The following is a 23,146-nucleotide window of genomic DNA, read 5'->3' on the forward strand; positions in this document are numbered from 1 at the left end:
TTTACACGTGTCTTGAAATATTTATATAATTTTATTTGACGAAAACTATGTCAAACACAATGCACAACTAATAATTAAATAAATAGTGTTGGAGATTGAAAAAGCAACGTGCACACATGTTTTAATTTGTCAGGTTATTTACTAATTAGTAGTAAGTAGTATTTGACGTGAAATAAACGCTGTATATTTTTCAATCTTTGTCACAATTATGAATAAGTATTCCTCGTTCTGCACCAAATAGAAACCCTTTTTTTTCTTTAATTAATAAACACGGAGATGGAGGAGTTTTATCGCGAAGCTATGAAACGGTGTCGTCCCAACAAAGTGGTGTCCGACTTTTACGGATGCGAAGTAAATTCAAAGAGCTCCTTTTCTTCATCGCCGCCATATTTCAACATCAAATTCATCTTCTCCCGCGAAACAGATATCTCCTTCCACTTCTTGAACACAAGTTGCAATTACAAACGCCAACACGTGTCGAAAGCCGAACTTCCCAAGAAAGAGGTTTTCGCGGACTTCAACGAGTTCACGACTGACGGAACCAAACGCCGAGTCATCGCCGAGAAACTCGAAATCTTGATCGCCCGATCTCCGCCGCAAGATGGCGGAGATTGCACTGATCGCTGCCGATGCGTGTCTTAAATCCAAACCCTCGGACCATAACTCCGTCGTGATTGACTCGCATGCGCGCGTCGGTTTAAGGTTCGATTTCGAAGAAAATATGATGCCGCTTTTTGACAAGGAGGGGTGGTGTAGAATATTCCGGGAATATATAGTAGTTTCTACGGCTGCCGTGGAATATTCTTCCGAGACTTGCTGCAGTATTTGTCTCGATGATTTCTCCGATCAACTTGTTTCGGTTTACGCGCCTTGTGGGCATAAGTTCCATCGAGATTGTATCAACGAGTGGCTGGCTCGGAGTAAGAGTGTGAAAAGACGACTTTGCCCTAATTGCCAGAAGGACATCAAGAAAGATAGACTCATGTTGTAGGTAATTTGTTAGTTTAGGGTTTTAAATTGTTTATTTGTTTGGGGTACTACTACTTAGCTTGTTTCATTTTGAACTAAATTTGTATGTATTTAAAGTTTGAAGTTGAAATAAAATTGAGAATACTCTACAAGTTGAAATCATTGTGTAATAAATTCACAACTTTAAAAGTCTTGTAGACGAATCTAGAAAAATTAATTGATCAATTGATTACCAACTATTATTGCTAATGAATTCGAGTCTAGAAAAATTAATGAATTCGAGGATGTACGCAGTAGTACTAGTATATTAAGAGGGTGTTTGGTTAAGTTTATAAGCTGTTTAAAAAAACTTATAATGTGACTCTAGACGCAATGCACTGGCCATTCAACTTGGCCTGCATATAAAACATCAGAGTATATCATTTACATGAGTATGTATGATTTAGTAGTAACAATTTATCAGCTCTTAAAAGTTTATCAGACGTAGGCTCTAAGCAACATATCAATAAGCAAAAGCAAACATGGAACGACAAGTAAGTTAACTACATCAATCTACAATAAACGAAACAAAAACGAATGAATATAAAAAAAGCTTTTAAGTTGTTAGCGAGGGAATTATCAAATAGTAAATCTCCAACATTGTTCAAGCAAACGAAACATGAGCCAAAGACTATATGAAATGCTAATTAATAAATACTCTATCGTTGTAATCACTCTCGTTTCCTCTTCCTCCCCGATTCCGTATTCTCGATGGGGAAGTACAGAGTTTCGATATACGGAACCAACCCAATGCCAAAAACTGGCTTCGTTTTTTTAAATTCTTTAAACCTCTTCTTACAAGTGTTGTACACCACTAGGGGTGCAAGTTGGAACGGAAATTCCGATTTCCGCCGGTTCCGATCCGAAAAGTTCCGATTTTGGAACAACTTTTTTCATTCCGATTTCCGAAATTCCGATTTCCGATTTTTTCCGAGTTTTTTGGATTGGAATTGGAATTATATAAAAACAATTTGGAATTTCCGATTTCCGATCCGATTATTTCCGAAATTAATTCCGAAAAAATTCCGTTTTTTTTCCAAAAAATACATCTTTGAGTAATATATATATATATATATATATATATATATATATATATATATATATATATATATATATATATATATATATATTATACTTATTTTACATTATTTAGTTGTATTTATTCTTTATGGGCCATGTCATCTAAAAAAGCCCTAGTTTATTTTATGTAAAACCCTAGTTTTACGTTTATTATTTCTTGTGCAAAGTCAAAGAGTCATAATTTCTGCCATAAGTCAAAAATCACAATTCACAACTCATAATTTTTATTTTTAGCAAATTATGAAATTTTCAGCGAAGTTTCGAAATTTTAATACTTATGTCATTTCCGAAAATTTTCCGAAATTCCGAAATTTCCGGGCCTTTTGGAATTGGAATGGATTTTTAGATTCCGAAAATTTTGGAATTGGAATTGGAATTGATTTTGTACTTCCGAAATTTTTGGAAATATTCCGAAAAGGCTAATTCCGATCCGATCCTTCCGACTTTCAGCCCTATACACCACTAATCGATCATCTTTATTTCTATATTTTTTCCCTCTTATTCGAATCACAAGCTTATTTCCGACAAAACATTGCGGCACAAACGACTTAATTGAAGTCTCCACATTCGTAATAGTCATCAACTTCTTCCAAGAATGATTGTCGATACCCTTTCCCTTCCTCCATATCCGAATCCTCGTTTTGTCTATAAAGTTGCAATACATGCACAGACGCCCTCTCGATTCAAATAAGAAAATCGGCCTTTTGTCATCCAGGCTCGATCTAATCGAGTAATAAGTTTTGTCCTCGTCCGAGTTAATATTATCTGGCTTGTGCAAGAACTTGAACTTGTCGTCTCTCGGATCGAAGTACATTATTTGTGTGGACTCCCTTCGGGCCAAAATCACAAAAGTATCCGGGATCATAGTACCCAACGCCGCTATCATATTCTATATCTTCTTCTTCCAAGATTCGTTCTTACAAGAATACACCGCGTAGTGTTTCTTGGAAAAAATAACAACCTTAAAATCGTCGGTGATCGGATCACGACAAAGCCCGTGACAAAGATCGAACTTATCGTACGGGATCGTAAGACTTATACTTGTTCGAGTTGATGGATTCCACAGCGTAACTCTCTTATACGAGCCTTCTAAGAGAAGCAATCCGTCGCAAAAGCATAGGGCATGATCTCGGTAATACGGGGCTTCCATTTCAACTCGTAGGGTTTTAAGGCTTCAACCTTTGAATTTAACCAGAGAATAGCCACTCAGTAAGTTCTTGAGTAGAAAAAGCTTCTCCGAGTTCGGTTCCTTGGATCGTTGAGTCTGATCGTTTCGAACGAATGTAGGATCGGAGATCAAATTGTTCCATGACTTGCAAACTGATTTGAATCGAACAAGAGATTCGATTGATAATTTCGACATGATGATTTCTACCATGTCGAAAGGAAGATTTACCATCCTCTTTGGAGTTTGTAGGTGGCGCGTGGGTTTTGGAATTGTGTATGTATGTATATCAATGGAATTAGGTTTTTAAATATATGAAAGTTAGAAACGCTGGACTAACGTAAGAAATACTAATGTTGATTTGCCCCCATGTACTTGAAAAATTGTCATGGCTCTCGCCCTTTAGTTTTCACACATTTGACTTTGATACCGTTTGATCTAAGTTTGAAATTTACAAAAAAAACCATCCATCCCAATTTAAATAATTATTAAAAAAAATAAAACAAAAAATTGTGGGTGACGTCGTGGACTATATTTTCTCGTTGTCTTGAATTTTTTATTATTTTATTTTCTGTTTTTTTATTTTTTTTTAATAATTATTTAAACTGTGAGGGGTGACTTTTTAATACTTTTCAATGTGTGAAAACAACGGCGAGGGCGACATTTAGATAATTTTTGAAGTACATGGGGTCAAATCGATGCAATTAAGAGTAGAATGATGTAAAGTGATATCGAGCCAAACTACAAGGGAGCAAATCGATGCAATTAAGAGTAGAAGGGGGTAAGGTAATATCGAGCCAAAGTACAAGGGGGAAATCAATGCAATTGAAAGTAGAATTTGATAAAGTGATATCGAGCCAACGTTAAGGGGGAAAATGGAATTTATCCATAATTTTATCGATGTTTTGTTAATAAGTTAATTAGTAAGAACTTTAAGACATCAATAGCTATTTAGGTTTGGTTTAAATCAAATTTGTTTTATTTAAAATTCTAGACAAAAAAATAAGACCTAAAAGTCGGGTCAACGCACTGGTTGATGAATGAAGCTGACCTTAAATTAGAATTTTAAATTATTTATCAACACAAGAAAGAAAGGTTATATCACTCATTTATCAAAAATAAAAAAAAATTGATTTATAACTAATGAAATTTTGTGTTTATTAAAAAAAAATGTACTTAATTCTAATTGGAAGTGTTTTATTTTACCTAAAAGATGCCTTCCAATTTTCTCCGGCTCATTTAAACCTCCGCAGCCCGCACAACCGATCAACCACCACTAACTAATCAAACACCGCCGCCGTCCACCTCCACCTTCACACCGCGATGGCTTCACCGCCGTCATCTCCCCCACCACCCCAATCATACTCCCTCTCACCAAACCCTGAATCCATCCCCACATCATCCAAATCAACCTCCACTCCTAAAAAATCAGCAGCTTTTCCCTGGTCCCACGACGAAACCCTAGCCCTAATTCAAGCCTATCAGGAAAAATGGTACTCTCTCAAAAAAGGGCAGCTCAAATCCTTCCAGTGGGAGGAACTCTCCGTCACCGTCGCCGCCCGCTGCGGCTTCGATGAGCCCACCAGAACCTCCACCCAGTGCCGCCACAAAATCGAGAAGCTCCGTAAACGGTACCGCTCCGAATTGCAGAAGCCGAACCCTAATTCGTGGCCGTATTTCGAGCTCATGGATCATATGAGACGGGGGCCCATGCCACTCAGTGCATGCCCAATTTCCGCCTTTAAGAGTAATTCTTACAACAACAGTAACAATGTCAATCATAGTTACGGCGGTTCGTATTCGGGTTCGGTCGATTATTGTTTTAACAATAATAACAATCAGAGCGATGTCGGTGGATCGGACGACAGTGATGAGGAATGGAATGCGGCGGCAGCCAAGAAAAATAAGTCGAAGAGTATTAATAACATTGTGCATCGGGATGGAAAGAGAGTAGCCGTGGAGCAGGATTTTAATGGCGAGGGCAATAGGGTTGTGAGAGGGTTGAGGAATGTAACGAATGGGAAACGGAAGCAGTATTGTGATGACGTGGATGATGATGTGGACGAAGAGCTGCAGGTGGAGGAGCAAGTGGAAGAAGGTGATGGAGGAATGAAATTGGCGGAGGGAATTAGGGGTGTCGCCGAGAAGTTTATGGAAATGGAGAATAGAAAGATTGAGATGATGCGGAAAACGGGGATTCATTGGATGGAGATGGAAAAGAAGAGGATAGCTATGATTCTTGAAGGGCAGAAAAAGATTCTCAATTTGATTGGTAGTGCATTTGGGGCGAATAAGAAATCGAAGATGGCTCACGAAAGTTGAAGGCTACGTGTTTTTTGGCTCCTCGGAATAATAGTGGCTCGTTGATGTATTAACTTATTCAGGTTTGTAGTTGGGTTTTTTCTCGGAAGAAGCGACAGTTTTATGGTAATCTAATTCTGATACTTATTTGTTCTCAAGTGCGCAAGTGTGTGTATGCATGTTCATTTCGGCCTTCCGCTTGAACTCGTTTTGCATTTCTAGTGTTCATAACTTCCTCGTGTTTTAAATGGATATGCTTTCAATGTTTTATAGTGTGAAACAAAGCAAGAAAGTAGGAGAATTAAATCACGCCGTAAAAACAATGGTTGCGTGTTCATTAAATATGAAATCTTGTCAATTCTAAGAGGCTTTTTTGTTACTATATTTAAGCGAAGTTTTGCAATCTGAGCACATGTAATACGGCATCGTGTATATCGATTCACACTATTAGTTGAGGTAATTTGATGCATTGCATTGCAAAAGGAGTTGCTGATGAAGGTCATTGTGCCTATATAAATTAACATCATTACATTAGTCTGACATATAAATAAGTTGCTATACTTTCAAGAAAATCGAGAAAATGGCAAAAACAAGAAACGCTTCAAGATTGGAGGAGCAAGCAAAGGAAAGACGGAGAATTGGCGAATCAAGCACCGGAAACCAAGAATTGGGTTCTGGCGATTATCAAACTATGGCTGCCTATCAAGAAAACAGGTCAGATGGCTCTGGCTTCACTTTACCGTCAAAAAAACACAAGTTTTCAGAGCTGGAAGATGATGAAATCCCGCTGGAGAAGAATAGTGCACCATCCAACAAAAACCAAGATTCCGAGCTTGAAGATCAAATCCCACAGCAGAAAATCCCGCCTACTGGGGCAGGTTCTAGGTATTCCGATAATCTCATTAGCTTTTCCATTAACATTGTTTATCCATAGTTTCTTGATAGACGAAATGCAAGAGTCGAGAAATATAATACAGTTAAACCTCTATAAATTAATAGAGTCGGGACTAGCAGAATTCTATTAATTTAGCAAAAGATTAAATTATCGAACAAATAATCTAGTGGGTTTTTACCGAGTCGGGGCCAGAAGAAACTATTATTTAAGCGAGGTTATTAATTTATCGAGTATTAACTTATCGAGGTTCTACTGTATATCGAGAATATGCATATGTTTCATGTTGTTTTGGATTTTTGGATGGGGTTTTAATTTTCTTTGAAATAGGGCTTTGTTACAAAAATTAATTAGTATTCTTATGGTCGCTTTGTTTTTCTTTTCTCATCGATTGTTGTTCTTTGAACTGTCAATAAGTATCTTTATTCAAGCCTTGTATTTTCTTGATGAATTCTTAGGTTAGTGGTTCTGCTTGATTCTGAAATCTGTATAACCAAAAAAAAAAAGAAAAAAAAATATGCCACAATAACCTTAATGTTACTATGTTTCCTACATAGATACTGCTTTAAGAAGACGTTAAATGAACATGCGGTGAATCCAGAAAGCGCCAGGCTGTACCTCGACGAATACGAAGCAAGCACGATTATCAAGCATCTGAAGATTGTGGGTAACCCTCAAAATAGCAGATTGCATCCAAGGGGTCTTGTAGTATTCGATGAAGTGGACAGGCGATGGGAAATGCTGTTATCGCAATGCACATATGGAGGGAAAGTGTGTTACAAACTAGGTGGCGAATGGAGAGAATTTGTTGCGGCGCACAACTTGAGGAACGGAGAAAAGATCGCCTTCTTCAAAAATCTAGACAAAACTATTTGTGACGATCACTACTATATTATAAAGATAGCAACGAGGAAGCGTGATGGTAAGAAAGCGGACGATGTTGTTTCAACAGAGTAGAATATGTTGTCTTTTTTTATAGTTGTTCATGGCAAGAGATTGCAGCAGTTAAGACTGTTTTTTTTTTTTTTTTTTTTTTTTTTTGGTTTCTTCATTAAATTTTAGACCATTATCAAGGGTGTTTTGTAATTTTAATATTATTTAATAAAATCTTTATTTTTCAAATCCCAAATTGCATATTGTCCAGGTCTCAAGAACAAGTATTAGTCAATTTCTTCTAAAAAACACAAAAAAAAAAATCAAGAGACAAAAAGGCCAAACAAAAGTTAAACACGCACGCAGAACATCGTGCGACTGACAAATTAAGCCCTCTGGTTATGTGAACTAGGGTTAGATGAGTTTCTGATATTGATTTCCTGTCGTTCGAATCTCTAAAAATTCTCTGAGAACATAATACATAACATACAGGTCAAAAAGCGTCGATGAACCCTATTTTGATGATATTGACTAGTGTATACACAACAAGGCTAATTAATATTCACAAAAATTTCACAGCCTTCGGCCATATCAATAAGAACTAAACCCTCTTAAGATACAGGCGACAAAACATGACGGATCTGTGAAGGCGAAAAGCAAATATTGCCCCCTCAAACGAGCATGTAAACAATGAGGGGCACAAAGAGAAAGGAACGAAAGGAGAGATGAGATCCTGTACACCTACCTCTACTATCTGTCTCTATCTTTTTCCCGAAGCCTCCTCAGGGCAATTCTAATATACAATCTTCACAAAATTTTGAACCACCCAAAATCCCTCTTCACAATTTGTAGGCAACTGTTAAAATTTGCCAACATGTCATATTCTGCTCCCTTACATATCCGCGGCTTCACTGAAAAAAGGTGCAAGTAATAATTAGCACAATAATATATAAATTAAAGAGAGTATAGTTCAAAGAAATGCCAATGAAAAATCAAAGATAAGCGACTACAATGTGATACAAGCCAAACAGGTGCAAGTAAAACCGGAAAGTAGAAAATAATAGGCTGGTCAAAGGGTCCCCAGGTTGGTCCGCACCACTTGAATTGCTTTTCAAAGTGGTTGTTTCCTTTGCAAGAAGGAATAACTCTTTTGGTACATCGGCAAGACATTTTTTAATGCCCCTTCTCATATTTAGAAAGTCATAATGATATTTGATTTCTTTTCCCTCCAGATTTTTTAAGTTATCAAGTGGGTCTAGCTGATTTCATCCATTGGATCTTCTCACGTTTGGGTTTAAGTACAGATTTCACAAACCCACTTTCCCGACCACCACAATCCCTGTAACATATTCCCATCTGTTCTTTTTCCGGTTTGTGGAGAACTAGATTGCAATAATGCCAGCAATCCTTTCTTCATACATATAATTAAGTTTCAGGGGCTAGAAGCTAAAGCAGATCTCATGTCCGATTGAACCTTTAAAAATATGGAACTAATTAAACATATCGATATGGCAGCTACAAGAACACAATAAGATATGACTAACCTGTACAATGCTGTCCCGAGAATATGCTGACAGACATGGACAGCACCAATCAATCACCACACAATCTGTTGGCTAATCTTCATTCCAATCTATGGTCAGTAGGCCTACTGTACAAATTGCCACTCCCTGCTCGTAGAAGCTGCTGCTGCTGCTGCTGCTGCTGAGAATGTAGCGGCGGCGGCGGCTGCTGCTGCTGCTGCTGCTGTTGCTGGGTCACTGGTGAGTTAGGATTTTGCAGTTGTGATGGCTGCTTTTGCCATTGTGCACTAACATCATGCCTAATGGAGGGTACACTGGCTGATGATAGTCTCTGTCCACGCCCTTGGCTCCCTTGCGGAGAAGACTCACTAGAGTTGGGCATTGACACATTTGCTGCTGGATTTAGTGTATTTGGTTCAAAAAATGGTTCTGAAGCATGCCACTGAGGAGCACTGGCCGGAGAGACAGACTGTACCGCGGTAGTTGTATTACTAGTGGCTTGAGGCAATGTTACCATTGGATCCACCTCAGTAGAGCTGGTTGTTAGGTGCTGATCAGAATCGGAATCTCTTACTTGTGGTTTATTTGATGGATCAGAATTTATCTGGTGATTTGACGGAACCACTCTCTGAAGAAGTAAATGTTTTCTATTCGCTAACTTTGGGTGAGATAATGCATGTTGGTGGTTTGAACCAGCTACGGCCGAAGATGAAACAGACTGATGGCCAGAAGCCTGACTGCCATTATCAGAGTGACTCATCTGGTGCGGATGTTTAGTGGATGAGGCAGAATTGATTTTTTGCTGAGGCATGGACTGATTAGATTGAGAAGAAATATGCTGCCTTGTTGGTTGCACAGCATTGAGTGCTGAACCAGTATATAAGCCCTGATTTTGCGTTGAATGTGTGGCTGCTTCCCCTTTCTGTGGAAACTGATTCCCTGGATTTGTAGAAACCCCATTCACTAGGGAGGGATCAATTGGGATTTTCTGGTGCATCGCTGTGTTGCCTCTCCCAGCGCCTTTCACAACTTTTGTTGGCTGTTGACCACCTTGTGGCTGCTGCCGCTGCTGAGGGTGTTGCCTGTTAGCTTGTGAAACCTGCTTTTGCCGCTGCTTGCTTGCCTGATTGGTTAACCCACTGCCACCAGGTTGTTGGGCATTCCTTACAACTCCCCGAGTTGGGGCTTGAGGCTTCTGCTGATTCTGTGGCGTTGAATTCATCGAAGAAGCCAATGGAGAAAGTGATGCTGGCGAAGAACCTGCTTGGGGTTGAAGTTGTGAACCACTTTGCACAGGAGAAGATAAAGGAATTTGAGGCTGCGACTGTATATGTGGCATCAAAGAACTTGATGCACCATATTGCTGTTGCTGTTGCTGCTGCTGTTGCTGCAGAAGTCGATGTTGCTGCCTCTCTTTAGCCAAGCGAAGTGCATAGGCTTGTTGCTGGGCGTTGGGTGCATGATTTGCTGGTCCTTGAAAATGTGGATGATGAGGATTGGGAACTTGAGGCTGCTGCGGAGATACTGGATGGGACTGCTGGTGATGGAGAGGGTGTGATGTCACTGGTGATGAAGCATTAGGAAAAGGGGAACTCGACCCACCAAAGTGAGATTGGTTGTTCACTGGGTCAGAGACCATCATTTGCTTCTGCGAATCCTGACTTGGCCCAGGCTACAAAACCAGAAAACTAGATTAATAATTTGAAGCAAAGACGAATGCTACTATGAAATATATGGAGGGATGCATAAAATAATAAAAATAGATCAAAAAATCTAACTTTGCCTTTTAGGAACAGACGGTACAATTCGGAAAATAAACTTCGTGTTGAACCTAAGTCAGTAAATGTTTCTTGGTAAAGATAACAATCTTCTGGAGTTGATGCAAAATTTCATATGGAATGTTCAGTAATAAGTTCACTTTTGTTGTAACTAAGGAATGTTCAGTAATAATTTTCAATCATTGACTTATCCTCGCTGAATAGAATCAGCTAAGGACCACCAAAACTGTTCATCCATGAAGAACTGAACATCCATGATCATCAATAACTTGCTAACAGTCAATATCACTACAACCTACTATTTCTTCATCAAGCCTTTTCCAGTTAGAAATACAATAGGTTACTAAAGCGTCAAATAGAGCGAAATCCACCCTCAAAACACCATCTTAACCCGGCAATATATATTAGTGTCAAACTGCAACAACAGAAGACTCGTATTGCAAGAGAAAACTGCAGGGCAAAACGGGAAAAATGCTATACACTACAAAACATATGCTTAAAACATGCATTATATGTGTAGTTGTATCAACAGGGCATTGCATATGATGTGGCAGTGTCTGTTATCAATATATTTTTCCAAAACATTGGGAGGATAAAGACCAATTACCAGAAGATTCAAAATTGATAAATACATACCCGCGTCATGTGCAAAGCGTCACGAGGTCTCAACATCGCTCCTTGACCAGAGCCACCAACTCCAGAGTGCATATTACCCGACGACATAACAGGGGAAACCATACTCCCGGAATTAACAAGCGATGGTGAAGAAATTCCTTGGAACCCAGGTCTTGCTATTGGCATGCTTCTATTAACACCGGACCCTAAGCCCATGCTATTGCCAGAAGGAATAATACGAGCACCACGCTCAGTTGCTGGAAGAGCTCCCGGAGCAGAGACATTGGGTTGCGGCATATTTCTACCGGGTATCATTTGACTATATTGTTGCATCCTTTGCTGTTCATTGGGTGATAATGATGCAGATCTAGGAACACCATATCTACCATCCCTACTAGAAGGCACGCAGAAAAACATATCTCAATTAAAAAAAGAAAACCAGAATCAAACGAAAACTTTTATAGCACTTAACAGCTTACTACCTGACAGAGGAATTGAGAGAACCAGGTGATGATGAAAAGTTGTTGCCAAGCATCATATTGGAGGATCCTTGCAACACAGAACAGGAACCAGATGCAGGATGCATGGGAGTCACAATTCCATGATTTGGAATGGTTAATCCGCCAGAGTGTTGCCCTTGATACCCAGGGGAGAGTACATCATGTGCAGCCATGGTGGCATCACACAGATCCAGAGGGCTTCAAAGGAGCAAGTGTTGTAGAATTGTGAGTAAGAGAAATAGGCTAATAATTGTCGGTTAAACATTATATATGTGTGTGTGTGTGTGTGTGTGTGTGTGTGTGTGTCTATATATATATATATATATATATATATATATATATATATATATATATATATATATATATATATATATATATCGATTTACAGTTACAACTACTACTATAAGTCACAATTAACAAACCAACTCCAAATGTACATGATCAAATAAATTGCATATCTTACGTTAAAACATGCCCTCCTTTCAGGTTATTAGGACAAAGTTGGGAAAGAGCATTTGTATGAGAGACATGAAGTTGCTCAAGGTGCTTGGGATCCTGGTAATCATTCTTAAAGGAAACCATGTTAGCAAATGAATATCATACTCCAGACAAATTGAGCAAAGTAGGACAGACACATGTACGAGAAACATGAAAAAACTTTAGAGCTTCAAAAACGCATTGAGGCATTCAAACCAATATGTATGACATGCAATGACAGAAACTAGCAATGGTGTACTATTTATAATCAACAGTAGAAATTACAAGTATTTTCAGAAAGCTAAAAAGCTAAGAGAGAGTAGATCAGACAGTCATATCAAATACCAAGATCTCAAAACACCCAAGCTATACCATACAGAAGTACATTATCACATTGAATTCGACAAGCACACCTGATTTTTACGACAGTATTGTTTCTGCCCAATACTGATGATCTTCTCAAAGTGAGATTTCATGGTGTCTTCCTCCATTGGCACCTGCAGACGTTTAAACAACTGTCTGGCAGCTCCCTATATTAAGCCAAAGAAACATCATAGTAACAGCTACCATATTGGTAATAAGAAGATAGAATGTGCACAGCATTAATGTTAATTTAAATAATTATTTTCAAGATGGAAGTAACTGGTGAAATAGTGCATTACACGATTGTAATTTACATTGGGAATGCCACGTAATGTAGAACTATAAGGTTCAGTGGGCCCCAAATCTTCAGCACTATCTGCTCCATCACCAGAAGTTTTATCCATCAGAATAATATGACGTTCCTTGCATTCCTTAGCATTGCGGTATATGCACTGGTTACATGGAAGATATATGGTTTTCTTAACAAAATTAAATTTAAATGAAGAAAAGAAATCAAAATCAAAACTATAATCTCCATCAATAAAGATGACCATCGACATTTAGCTTAAGCTTACCATCAACTTCAGAGTGTAATTAAAAGCATCAGTTACAAGCCCCCAGTTCGGGCCCAGGTCATGTGCCAGGACAACAAGTGCCTATAAATTCCAATTAAAATTCATTAATATGATGATACCTTACTAGAAAACAACCGTACTCAAGGAAATTTTTCTGTATTTCTATATGTTCATATGCATGCAATATACATAAATCAACCTGGTCCTCATAGAGTGTCCATGGATTTCCTGAGCCGGGCTGCCCAGCAGGCATCTGACAGAAATAAAAATGCTTAACCTCAGTTTGCACACCACCTTGAAGAGTCAATAACTGAAAAGTTGAAAGGGGGCCGAGGATGGAAATTGTACCTTGAGACCTTTTGGTTTTCTACCCCGATCCCGACCACCAAGCATTTTAATAAATTTATTTGGATTGGACATGTTACTCATTTGGGAAACTACAGGAGAAGGAACAGAACCAGTAATTGGTGTTATATTCTCAAAAGTGTTATCCTGTGATTGCCGCATAACCTTTGGTTTCTTCATCATGGGTTGACCCAATAAACCTTCACAAATGATAGATAAATACATTAGGCATGATAAAGAGTGTATCAAATGTGAACACCATCTACAGGCTTGGGGGAGAATAAGCTTTACCGCTGCTACCATTAGATTCAAGTTGATGACTCTTCTTCAAGTGATCCCTCTGAAACTGTAGAAAAGATTAGTACTCAAAAATACTTCGAACAAGTAACATAATTTAGAGAAAGAAATAATAAACCCTCAACAGCCAAATGAGAACTCAAAATTAGTAACTGATTTTCACTTTGTTTCCTTAGCATGTGTGTTGAATATGAGTCAACAATATTTAGATCAATACAATCAAATTAAATCCCTCAAGACTGCGAGTACTAGAATATCCTCCAATGCCTTTTACATATCATGATAAATCGTTCAGTGAACTATGTAACTACAAAAAAGCCAATATGTACTACCCAGAATAATTGTTTGTAATAGCAACAATTTTCCGAAGCACTGGAGTATGAGCTTTCCATCTCAAACAGGCTAAGTGTTGCTCAAATAAGGCTTATGGGAATACGTATTGCATTTTTTATTATTTTATACTTTATGCAGAAGGACAGAAGGAGAAATATTTAAGTGATGTGAAATGATTCACCTGCTCGTTTTGGAAAGTGGAATCAACCTGCCATCTCGGTTCGTATGCGGCATTCTGCCAGGATACGAAAGTAAATGAAAATGGACTATTGCACAATAATTGAGGCAAACATATTTGAATTGTATGCTATTGCATACCAGATGCTTTGCTTTCTTCTTCTTCTTATGTTTTGTCGATACTTCTGCCGATTCAAATGGTAATTGTTTTTCGAAAGCCCCAACCGACTCAACTTCCAAGCTATGTGGAACAAGTGATCCACCACGAAGAGTACTCTGATCATCCTGAAATGAATTGGTATCACCACTTGAAACATCTGTTTTATTTGGTACCTGAATGCAAGCAGATGTCCCTGCACTAAAAGGGCTGATAACTCTCCTGGAAGCAGTTCGAACACGTTTTGTTGGTATTGACACATTAAGACTCGCCCCTGGCCGTTTTCCCAGTAAAGTTTGTGTCGCAACTTTATTTTCAGCAGATTGCATCTGCAATATATCAGAGCTTACTTCATACGATCTCACACCGTATGCATTTATCAGCTGTTTCCGATTCTTTTCGGCAGATCTTGAAGACTTGCTACCTTCAAAAGCCATTGACATGTCATATGTGTTTGTTTCTCCGATAACTTCATCATATGTATTGTCTTCAGACTCGAAGCCTGCAATGAAATATTATTAAAACAAACAGTTCAAAAGGCAAGGCCGGTCAAGCAGTGCCTCATTTAAAAACTTACCTGCAGATGCACCACATGCAGAAGTTTCCACATCCTCTTGCACTCTACTAGCAATTCTCTGAGCAAGTAATATGACAATTTCAGGGAATAGAATACAAGACACGAAAAATTAACAAATAATTGGCAACAAAATCTTATCGTAACATCCAAAGGCGTGTCAGAAAATAATACCAAGTTTTTTTTCTAGAAGGGAAAGAAGGCTAACAAAATTCTTTCTCGTTTTATTTTCACAAGTTCTTGGTCTGCATATTTTTAATAAAATTTTCGTATTTCAAGAAGGTTGGTGGCAAAACATTCTTTAGGAACAACTCGTGGTTTCACAGAGCAAATAACAGAATCATTCCAAAGTCAACATCGAATCCCTTTTATGAATCAAATAGCTTAAAAGGAAAATTGACGTGTTGCCAAAATTAACGTGGAGCAATCAACGTTGGCTATGACCTAAATTATTTGTATATGGAGCATGGACATATAGGTCTCCAGAAACAAGAAAGCAATACCAGGTGTTTATTGGTAGATGAGCTAGAACTAGTGACACTTTTAACTGAATTATCTAGATATCAGAATAATATACATAAAGTTAGCCCTTAAACAGAATACAGAAAAGAAAATGTCAAATGAGGATTCCCAACTTCACAATCACATTAACCCTAAACCTTAACCTCAGTTGGAATCACGAACAAAATAAATAGATATTTCAATATAGTAATAAGATTTAAATTTAAATTTATGCTTTCAATAGACAATTGTGCATGACTAATAAGCTCTCAACAAAAAACATTGTTGGCAGAATGATATCTAGAACAACTTCTATCATGTCATAGATTTGCAATTTTAGACACTTGATGTGTATTACCATAAGCTAGCCATGATTGCACAAACTTAGCCCATCTAAAAGCCTCAATAACATCATTCTCGTTCTTATTTCTTCAAAGGGCCACATATATAAAGGAAATAAAAGATATAAACGATGAAACAGTCAGATATAGTTCATCAGATAATTTATAAAGCACACGTTTAGCTAAATAAAGCATTTACCTCAAACTTGGCCACATGCGATTCAATTGAATTCTTGTAGGTCTGCATGGCTCCAGGGGGAATTGTGTAAAATAAGTTCTCCTGAATAACAAAAAAAGAAAATAATAGATAAATAACCACATAAGTTTCAACTTCAAAGGGGAAAAAAACATTCAGAGATTCATTCATACAACACTAAAATAACGATCATATTAAGTGCAAACATGAAGCAAGATGAATAGGGCATTAGAGAAAAGAAAATGTTATGGCAGGAAAAATGGGGACGGTGAAAGGGGATAAAAAGGGAGGTAAGGGGTAACTGATGGAGAGGAGGAGTCGAGCAGAGAGATAAAAAGAGAGGATTTATGTGAAACAGAGTACATCAAGATATTTGTTAACAATTCATACTTCTTTTATATTGTCCCCCCATGAGAGATCAAGGATTTCCATGTCAGACACTCTATCTGGTGAGAACCGCCAATCAGCTAGGTTATGAACAATATTGGACTTGTTATATTTCAGAAATCTCACTGCATAAGCCTGAACTGAAAGTATATCCTCCCTTTGATTTTGCTGCTCCAGTACATTGCTTGTCTCCTGCCAAACCACAGGAATTCATAAGCGGAACACTAAATTCTTATGTACCCTTCTACCACCGAATAGAGATAGAGTCTATGATGACTTCAACTTCTTCCAACAACAAAATCATTGAAAAATATAAAATCTACCATTTGCAGCTTTTGATTTTAAATTAGATCTTGAATTTTCATAAGAAAAGGGTGTTTGAAACTGTAACTTAGTCCACATATATTAGATTTGCTGCATTGTACATTTTATTGATATCTTTTTGACAACTCTGCACATGTGCTGAATCTGACAACTATTAACACATCAGCTTAAATATTCAGGGAAAAAAGAATACAGATTTTACTTCCAAAAGCAAATCAAGTCAAAAAGAAGAAATAGTTTCACCTACAAAGGCAACAAAACATATAGAGGATATTGTATGCATCCTACAAAGGCTCTACTTGAACGTACCTCTACTGAATGCCAGAACTCCATGACAGATTTTGCCAAAGTATGAGCAACCTTCTTCGCCTCCATACCAGAACTCTTCTCTTTTTTCCTCAGCTGACAAGTAAACGCAGCTCGAGAACTCGTCTGGGCTGCAGCAGCTATTTTCCAAATACGCTCCTACACAAGGAATCTCTTAACAGCAATATTTAAATATATATATATATATATATATATATTAAGTACAGGAGAATAACCAATTACATCCCATATAAATTATGAACTAAAAAACACTACAAAACCACAGGGAGAAATCTGAAATAGAAAAGTCTCCAAACATTTATTAAGTCGAACCTGGGCAAAATCATTTGCCAACCACGCCATTTCTTCAAGCACATAATTCCAATGAGATTTTGGATGAATTTGCTTTGGAGAAGTAGCAAAGGATAACTCCGCAATCCTCTTTCGCTTTGCCTATTCACTTCATTATATCAGATCTTTGGGTTCGACAAGTTACAAGCAAATGTTCTTCAAGCACAACTAGATTAGACAAATTAAACACAAATGCAACAATATAACCTCGATGATTTGTGCTTCTTTCAAGATTGAGTCTTCGTCAATTTTCCTTGCCAAGTTCAAGTCAGCCAAAGAAGAAGTTTGAGCCTCCAAAGAAACCGTAGAAAGCCTAGTCAATGACCCACTCTCTGGAAGATCCGAAATTGAGATACCAACAGAACCCTGTTGCCTGACGTTGGAAGAATTTAAATTGTTGAGTCTACGAATGTCAGCGGGTTTTCTCCCTGATTCTGATCCATCGCGTCCACTAGCTTCTGTTTCTTCAATGACAAATTGATCATTCCCCTCATTTTGCAAAGTAGCTCCACTTTGATTCAATTCATCCTCAGGGTGGAGTTTAAAGCCATTATCTCTCCGGGTTAGACCTGCAGAAGGGTTCATCACATTGACAAGAGTAGAACTACCCAGAGCCTCAGTCTGTTTCTTGTCTTTTACAGATTCATCACCTTTTACAACTGCGTCCACATCTGGAACTAGGGTTTGGTCATAAATCTTTCCTTTCGAGTCAGCATTTCTTACTTTACTATAGAGTTCACTGTCATTATTTCCATCAACACATAGCCTGGTTTGGGTACAAGACTTGTCAGAAGCCAAACTATTTATGCCACGAGAAGCACTGGTTTTTCGGATGCCATCTTCCATCCCATCCTCCTTTTTATTACTGAAACCATTCATCTGACATGAACTAGAGTGATTCTCAACTTCAATGGCATTCGCACTACGCTGACACTCAACAACTGCAGAAGTAATTTCTTCTACTGCTTGGACAGACTCAGTTCCATCAGAATCAATTCGAATAGGAGTTTTCACAACACCTGGGTGTGATTGTTGGTCATGCAATGGAATTTCAGAAGCAATTACATCAGAGGTAGCATCCACTGGAACGCCAGCAATCTGGTCCTTAGTTGATTCTACAGTCTTTATACCATCTAACTCCATATCCTGCTGACTATCAGTCAATCCAGTCTTCTGAACAGCACCATCTACTGGACTTGTTGCCTTTGAAATACAGTCTATTGATGCATTTAGATTTTCCGCATCAGATATCAATCCTTTAACATCCCTGAGGCCATGGCGAGAAGGTACAGAAGAGCTTTGAATGGCACGAGTTGGATTCACATCGGTCGAACTTGACCTAGTTCCATCACGATTTGGACGGGACCGATATCGTCTCTTATATGCTTTTCTCGGGAGGCCAAAAGCAGCTGAATCTCCATGCTCCCGAGTTCTTTGAATCCCTCCCACCTGGGATAACTTTTCAGATGGCACAATGTTACTCCTACTGGCATGTAATGAGTTCTTATCACCTTCAGAAAACTCATGTTCAGCATCAAATAAAACTAGATTATCGGCACCATTGGATTCAAAAGGTTTTTCACCAAGTCTACCACTACTTTCCACAGAGTCTCCATGAGGAGACGCAGTAAATGCAATACTACCTTTTGCCTCACTGTAAAGCCAAAAAAACATTAAACTAATACAAAATCATATTATTCGAGTCAGTAAGTTGTAACAACAATCAAAATGTAACTCATTTAAAATACCTGGTCACAAGCTGATCAGTAAATGAAGTTGAATGGACACTAACTGAAGCAGCACTCCTAATCTTATAATACTCCATAGGATCTCCACCCTGCCAACATAAAGGAATCAAGCACTGAGAGATGTTCAATATACAATGAGAAAGGGAAAATAAAACAGCTCCATACTTCCTCAAGAAATGCCAATTCTCTATTCCTTTTCTCCCGAATTTCATACTCTTGCCTGTTATCAGAAGAAACTTGTTCATGGAAATGACAATATAATTTGAGAACAGAAAGCTCAGTAGCTTGATACGTAATCCAAACATCAGTGCAGCATTACCTGAGCTCTGCTTGGACTTTCTCAATTGCCGCTCGTCGGGGAGAAGTTTTGTTAACAATACCAACTCCTCCTTCAACAACTCCCCCCATTGAATCAAATTCGGCATTGACTAGGAGAACAGATGTTGAAGTGCACCCATGCATTCCCGTCTTCAACAGCTACAGATAATCTGGTCCATTAACTCATGACGAAAGCAAACTCCTAGGAAAAACGAACAGGAAGTTTTACTAACTGGAGAATATTTATATTCCATGTAGAGGAAATAACTAGAGCACATATCCTAAATAAACACACAGCCAAAGTGTTTTAAGTAATTGAGAATTGACTATCCTGTATAAAACAGATCTGTGGAAGCAAGAACTTTGAATATAATTATAACATAGGTGAGAACTGCATCTGGGTTGAATCCTACTAAGAGGTCCATTAGCGACTACGGGAAATTCTATGATAGCAATTAGTATCAATTTCTAAATGAGTCATTCCATATTCAGTTTTCATGATTCATCTCATTGCCAGATCAAGTTCAAGGCACCCAGACCTGTAATAATCTTTATTCTGGATTTCGTACTTTTCAATCAAACAGAGACTTCATACAATGAATATAATACGGGCAAAACATCCTTTGCTAAATATCACTAACGAGAGAGACAAACACAAAAATTTATAACTTAACAGAAGAACTAAGGAGTTAGAAAATTGAAGCCAAATGAATTTAGAGAGCCAACAATTCAAAAAAATCATAATTTCCTAATGTGTGAAAACATTAATCATAAGGTTCCTCGATCATATTAATGATCAATTGCTAGCATGAGCCTTGAACTTCTACAACATTTGATGGTATGTAAGCTAATATCCTATAAGTTTGATATTGTTACAGAACTAAATAGTTTGAAACAACAGGACATACCATGTTGATACTAGATAGAACATGATTCCATGAAAACGACATAACTTGGTAATTACTCGCTTACTAAAATGAAAAATAACAGAGAAGTTCGGGAGAAAGTTTCAGCAAATAATGGTACCTAATAACTGCCAATAGATACCTTAGGCTAAAAGAAAATTTATTAAAAAAGTCATTGCCCAGATCAATAGTTCAAAACATAAAATAAGTTCATAAACAAGATTCATCAAAAACCAAACATTATGAACAAAACCAAGAAGATGAATGGCCTTGACATGTCAAACAACCGATACATGTAAACTATTTTACTACAGTTGACCAAAGGAAATTACATCAAACAACAAAAAGAACATCTTACATAGTGTCCAAATCAAGTAATCTCATACAATCATACCACACGATGCATGATATCCTTAAATTGCAAGTATATGTACGAGGGAACAGACCATATCCACAGCCCTTCAACATGTATATCACAACTGCATTCCACATGCAGAGACAAATTCAAAGTACATTTTTTGAAGCAATTAAGATGGAAGGACCTTTTTTCTGTTCCATCCAGAGATTCAAAAACATTCCAAGACCAAGAAATTTATAAAACATTAAATGAACAAAATAAATCGGCACAGTCCATGGCATGTATGTGCATTTGCATAGCTGCTACTTAGTTAGCTCTATCACTATATCCACTAATCTAAGACGTCACTAATCTGATGAATTCAGTCAAAGATCATTTCTTAAGTAGAATAGTCTTTTTTTTCTTTATATGTTCCTATTAAGAGGGGGGGGGGGGGGGGGGGGGGGGGGGGCAAGTCTAAACCCCTTGACCTCTCACATAATAGTGGGAGCTAGTGCCACTAGGGAAAAGGCCTTGGACTATCTCAGTCAAAGTTCGTTAACGCATGAAGCTATCCCAACCTCCACTAACAGATTCACCGACATGGAGAGAAGAAAAAGAGAACTGCAAATACCGGACAAAATGTTGTGAATGTAAGCTTCATAAACCCTACTATCCTTTATATCATGTAGATTTTCTTAACCAATCAACTAAAAGCTCAAGAAGAGTATAGCGAACTTAATAGGTCTAGTCAACTCATTCAGCATGCAAAACCATATACAATGTAATATAATCAAATGCCAATCATCGGAAAAGCAAGCTTGTATGTGCCACACAACGGGGAAACCAGAAACCATCATTGCTATTCAACCGAAATGCATGAAAAACGAAAGACGTAACCAACAATTCTCCATACCATTTATCCATAACTAAACCCCTAATTCAACCATAAAAAAACGTGAAGAGAAACTCTATGGTAAGAGCAAACATAACCAGACTTCCAAATTCTAGGGTTTCCAGAGCTGGGAGCGCGAGAAACTACCTCAATTGCGATTACCACGAAGAAGAAGCAATTCAGGGCTAAACAATGGGGTGCCCCTCTGAATTTTTGCTCTGCGCCTAGGGTTTAACTTCTGATGCAGAAGGTACCTCAACTCAAAGCGAGGAGGTATAACTTTTGCCCAAGAGTACGTAAAATTATCAAAGAATCCCTCCTAGAACAACACTACGGAGATAAATAGATACATACAAATACGCGTATGTATAGGTCAGTTCTATTTCTGCCTGTAATTTTGATGTAAAATTGCTTCAGGCTCGTCCCTCTTCGTGCTCGTTGGTGCCCCCAAAACTTTCTCTCTCTAAAATCGCTTGCAATTTATTTATTTTCTCTCTCTAGAAAAAGATTGTCAAAACTATTTCGAGCGCGATAATGTGGGCCAGAAATAAAGGCTACTTTGGTTTAATTTGGGCTTTCTTTAATTTTGGGCCTATTTATGTATTTCTTTTTTTTTGATAAGTTCTATTTATGTATTTCACCGACATGTTTATTTTACATAAATATGTTAAAAGAGTTTGATAAATTATGAAACACCCCCCCCCCCCCCCCCAGACTTAGATTAAATAACAAAAATCACCTCTACATATTCGTAATTATCAAAAAAAAAACTTGACGTTTGTTTCTTTCTTACACCAACCCCTTATAGTGTGACGTGAGTCGTGACTTTCCACGGATTTTTTTTTTTTTTTATTCCAGAGAATAGACTTTACACAATTTCAACTATTTTCTTTTATGCCTCACCTATTTAACAATAGAAGGTATAATAGATTGTACACATTTTCTGTTAAAAAACTTGATCAATGGTCAATCAGAAGGTGATTTTGGTTATTACGAATTGGTGGAGTTTTTTTTGTTGTTTAGTGTAAGTTCAGGAAGGTTTCATAATTTACTCTAACTAATTTCTAATTTTACTCACCATTGTTGAATTGATATATTAGAAATGATTTTTCTTTTTTCCCGAGCTGCCAAGACTAACTCTTGACAGCCGCCCTAAGTCTTTGTTCATCCCTTGCTCGTGTCATTTGTCAAGTCATGTTCGTGCCCAATCGACGAGAATTATTCTTTACATTCTTAGACAAACATCGCAAATGTCTACCCAAAACTCGATCACTCATTAATCGATGTGTGGTTGGTTTGTGTCAACCCTCATTTGGCACCCTTTTTCAACCATGACTTAGTCGACCACACTCGAATCGTGCCGACGTCACTGACTAAAGGACTAACAGCAATAGACCATGCTTGTGAATAAGAAATACATGGTATTATTAAAAAGTTAAAATTTTGAAAGTTGAACATCAATTAGAAATCAAAAATTCGTATTCGAAAGTTCTTGAAACTCAGA

At 37.8% G+C, this 23,146-nt stretch overlaps 3 protein-coding genes across 15 annotated transcripts; 1 reads left to right on the plus strand and 2 right to left on the minus strand.

Moving 5' to 3' along the window:
* Nucleotides 1-1,319: 1,319 nt before the first annotated feature.
* Nucleotides 1,320-3,487, minus strand: LOC105954384 (putative F-box protein At5g50220). Its single transcript, XM_088814485.1, has 4 exons — nucleotides 3,268-3,487; nucleotides 3,050-3,177; nucleotides 1,453-1,521; nucleotides 1,320-1,364 (listed from the first exon to the last, which is right to left on the minus strand). Exons 1-4 carry the CDS (start codon nucleotides 3,485-3,487, stop codon nucleotides 1,320-1,322), a joined length of 462 nt encoding a protein of 153 aa, XP_088670611.1.
* An 808-nt stretch (nucleotides 3,488-4,295) lies between these two features.
* LOC105954413 (uncharacterized) lies at nucleotides 4,296-7,568 on the plus strand. The gene is made up of 2 exons (XM_012978081.2): nucleotides 4,296-6,439; nucleotides 7,004-7,568. The coding sequence occupies exon 1, from the start codon at nucleotides 4,577-4,579 to the stop codon at nucleotides 5,573-5,575; it is 999 nt and encodes a 332-aa protein (XP_012833535.2). The 5' UTR covers nucleotides 4,296-4,576; the 3' UTR covers nucleotides 5,576-6,439; nucleotides 7,004-7,568.
* Nucleotides 7,569-7,669: 101 nt separating this feature from the next.
* Nucleotides 7,670-22,178, minus strand: LOC105954385 (chromatin modification-related protein EAF1 B). 13 transcript variants are annotated; one of them, XM_088813810.1, is made up of 23 exons: nucleotides 21,790-22,178; nucleotides 19,507-19,707; nucleotides 19,353-19,407; nucleotides 19,188-19,276; nucleotides 17,647-19,093; nucleotides 17,422-17,541; nucleotides 17,092-17,247; nucleotides 16,462-16,650; nucleotides 16,075-16,155; nucleotides 15,037-15,094; nucleotides 14,444-14,961; nucleotides 14,307-14,360; nucleotides 13,787-13,841; nucleotides 13,499-13,695; nucleotides 13,350-13,403; nucleotides 13,151-13,231; nucleotides 12,875-13,027; nucleotides 12,626-12,742; nucleotides 12,199-12,290; nucleotides 11,718-11,933; nucleotides 11,257-11,626; nucleotides 8,864-10,514; nucleotides 7,670-8,230 (listed from the first exon to the last, which is right to left on the minus strand). In XM_088813810.1, exons 2-22 carry the CDS (start codon nucleotides 19,647-19,649, stop codon nucleotides 8,943-8,945), a joined length of 5,817 nt encoding a protein of 1,938 aa, XP_088669936.1. In that variant the 5' UTR covers nucleotides 19,650-19,707; nucleotides 21,790-22,178; the 3' UTR covers nucleotides 7,670-8,230; nucleotides 8,864-8,942. The 13 variants fall into 13 exon arrangements, with proteins under 13 accessions (XP_088669936.1, XP_088669941.1, XP_088669940.1 ...); XM_088813815.1 differs by having other exon boundaries at nucleotides 12,890-13,027; nucleotides 21,790-22,175; XM_088813814.1 differs by having other exon boundaries at nucleotides 11,257-11,629; nucleotides 12,890-13,027; nucleotides 21,790-22,175.
* Between the last annotated feature and the right edge of the window lie 968 nt (nucleotides 22,179-23,146).

The sequence above is a fragment of the Erythranthe guttata genome, chromosome 14, assembly GCF_056151865.1.
Source record: "Erythranthe guttata isolate IM_541 chromosome 14, IM_541, whole genome shotgun sequence".
NCBI lineage: Eukaryota > Viridiplantae > Streptophyta > Magnoliopsida > Lamiales > Phrymaceae > Erythranthe > Erythranthe guttata.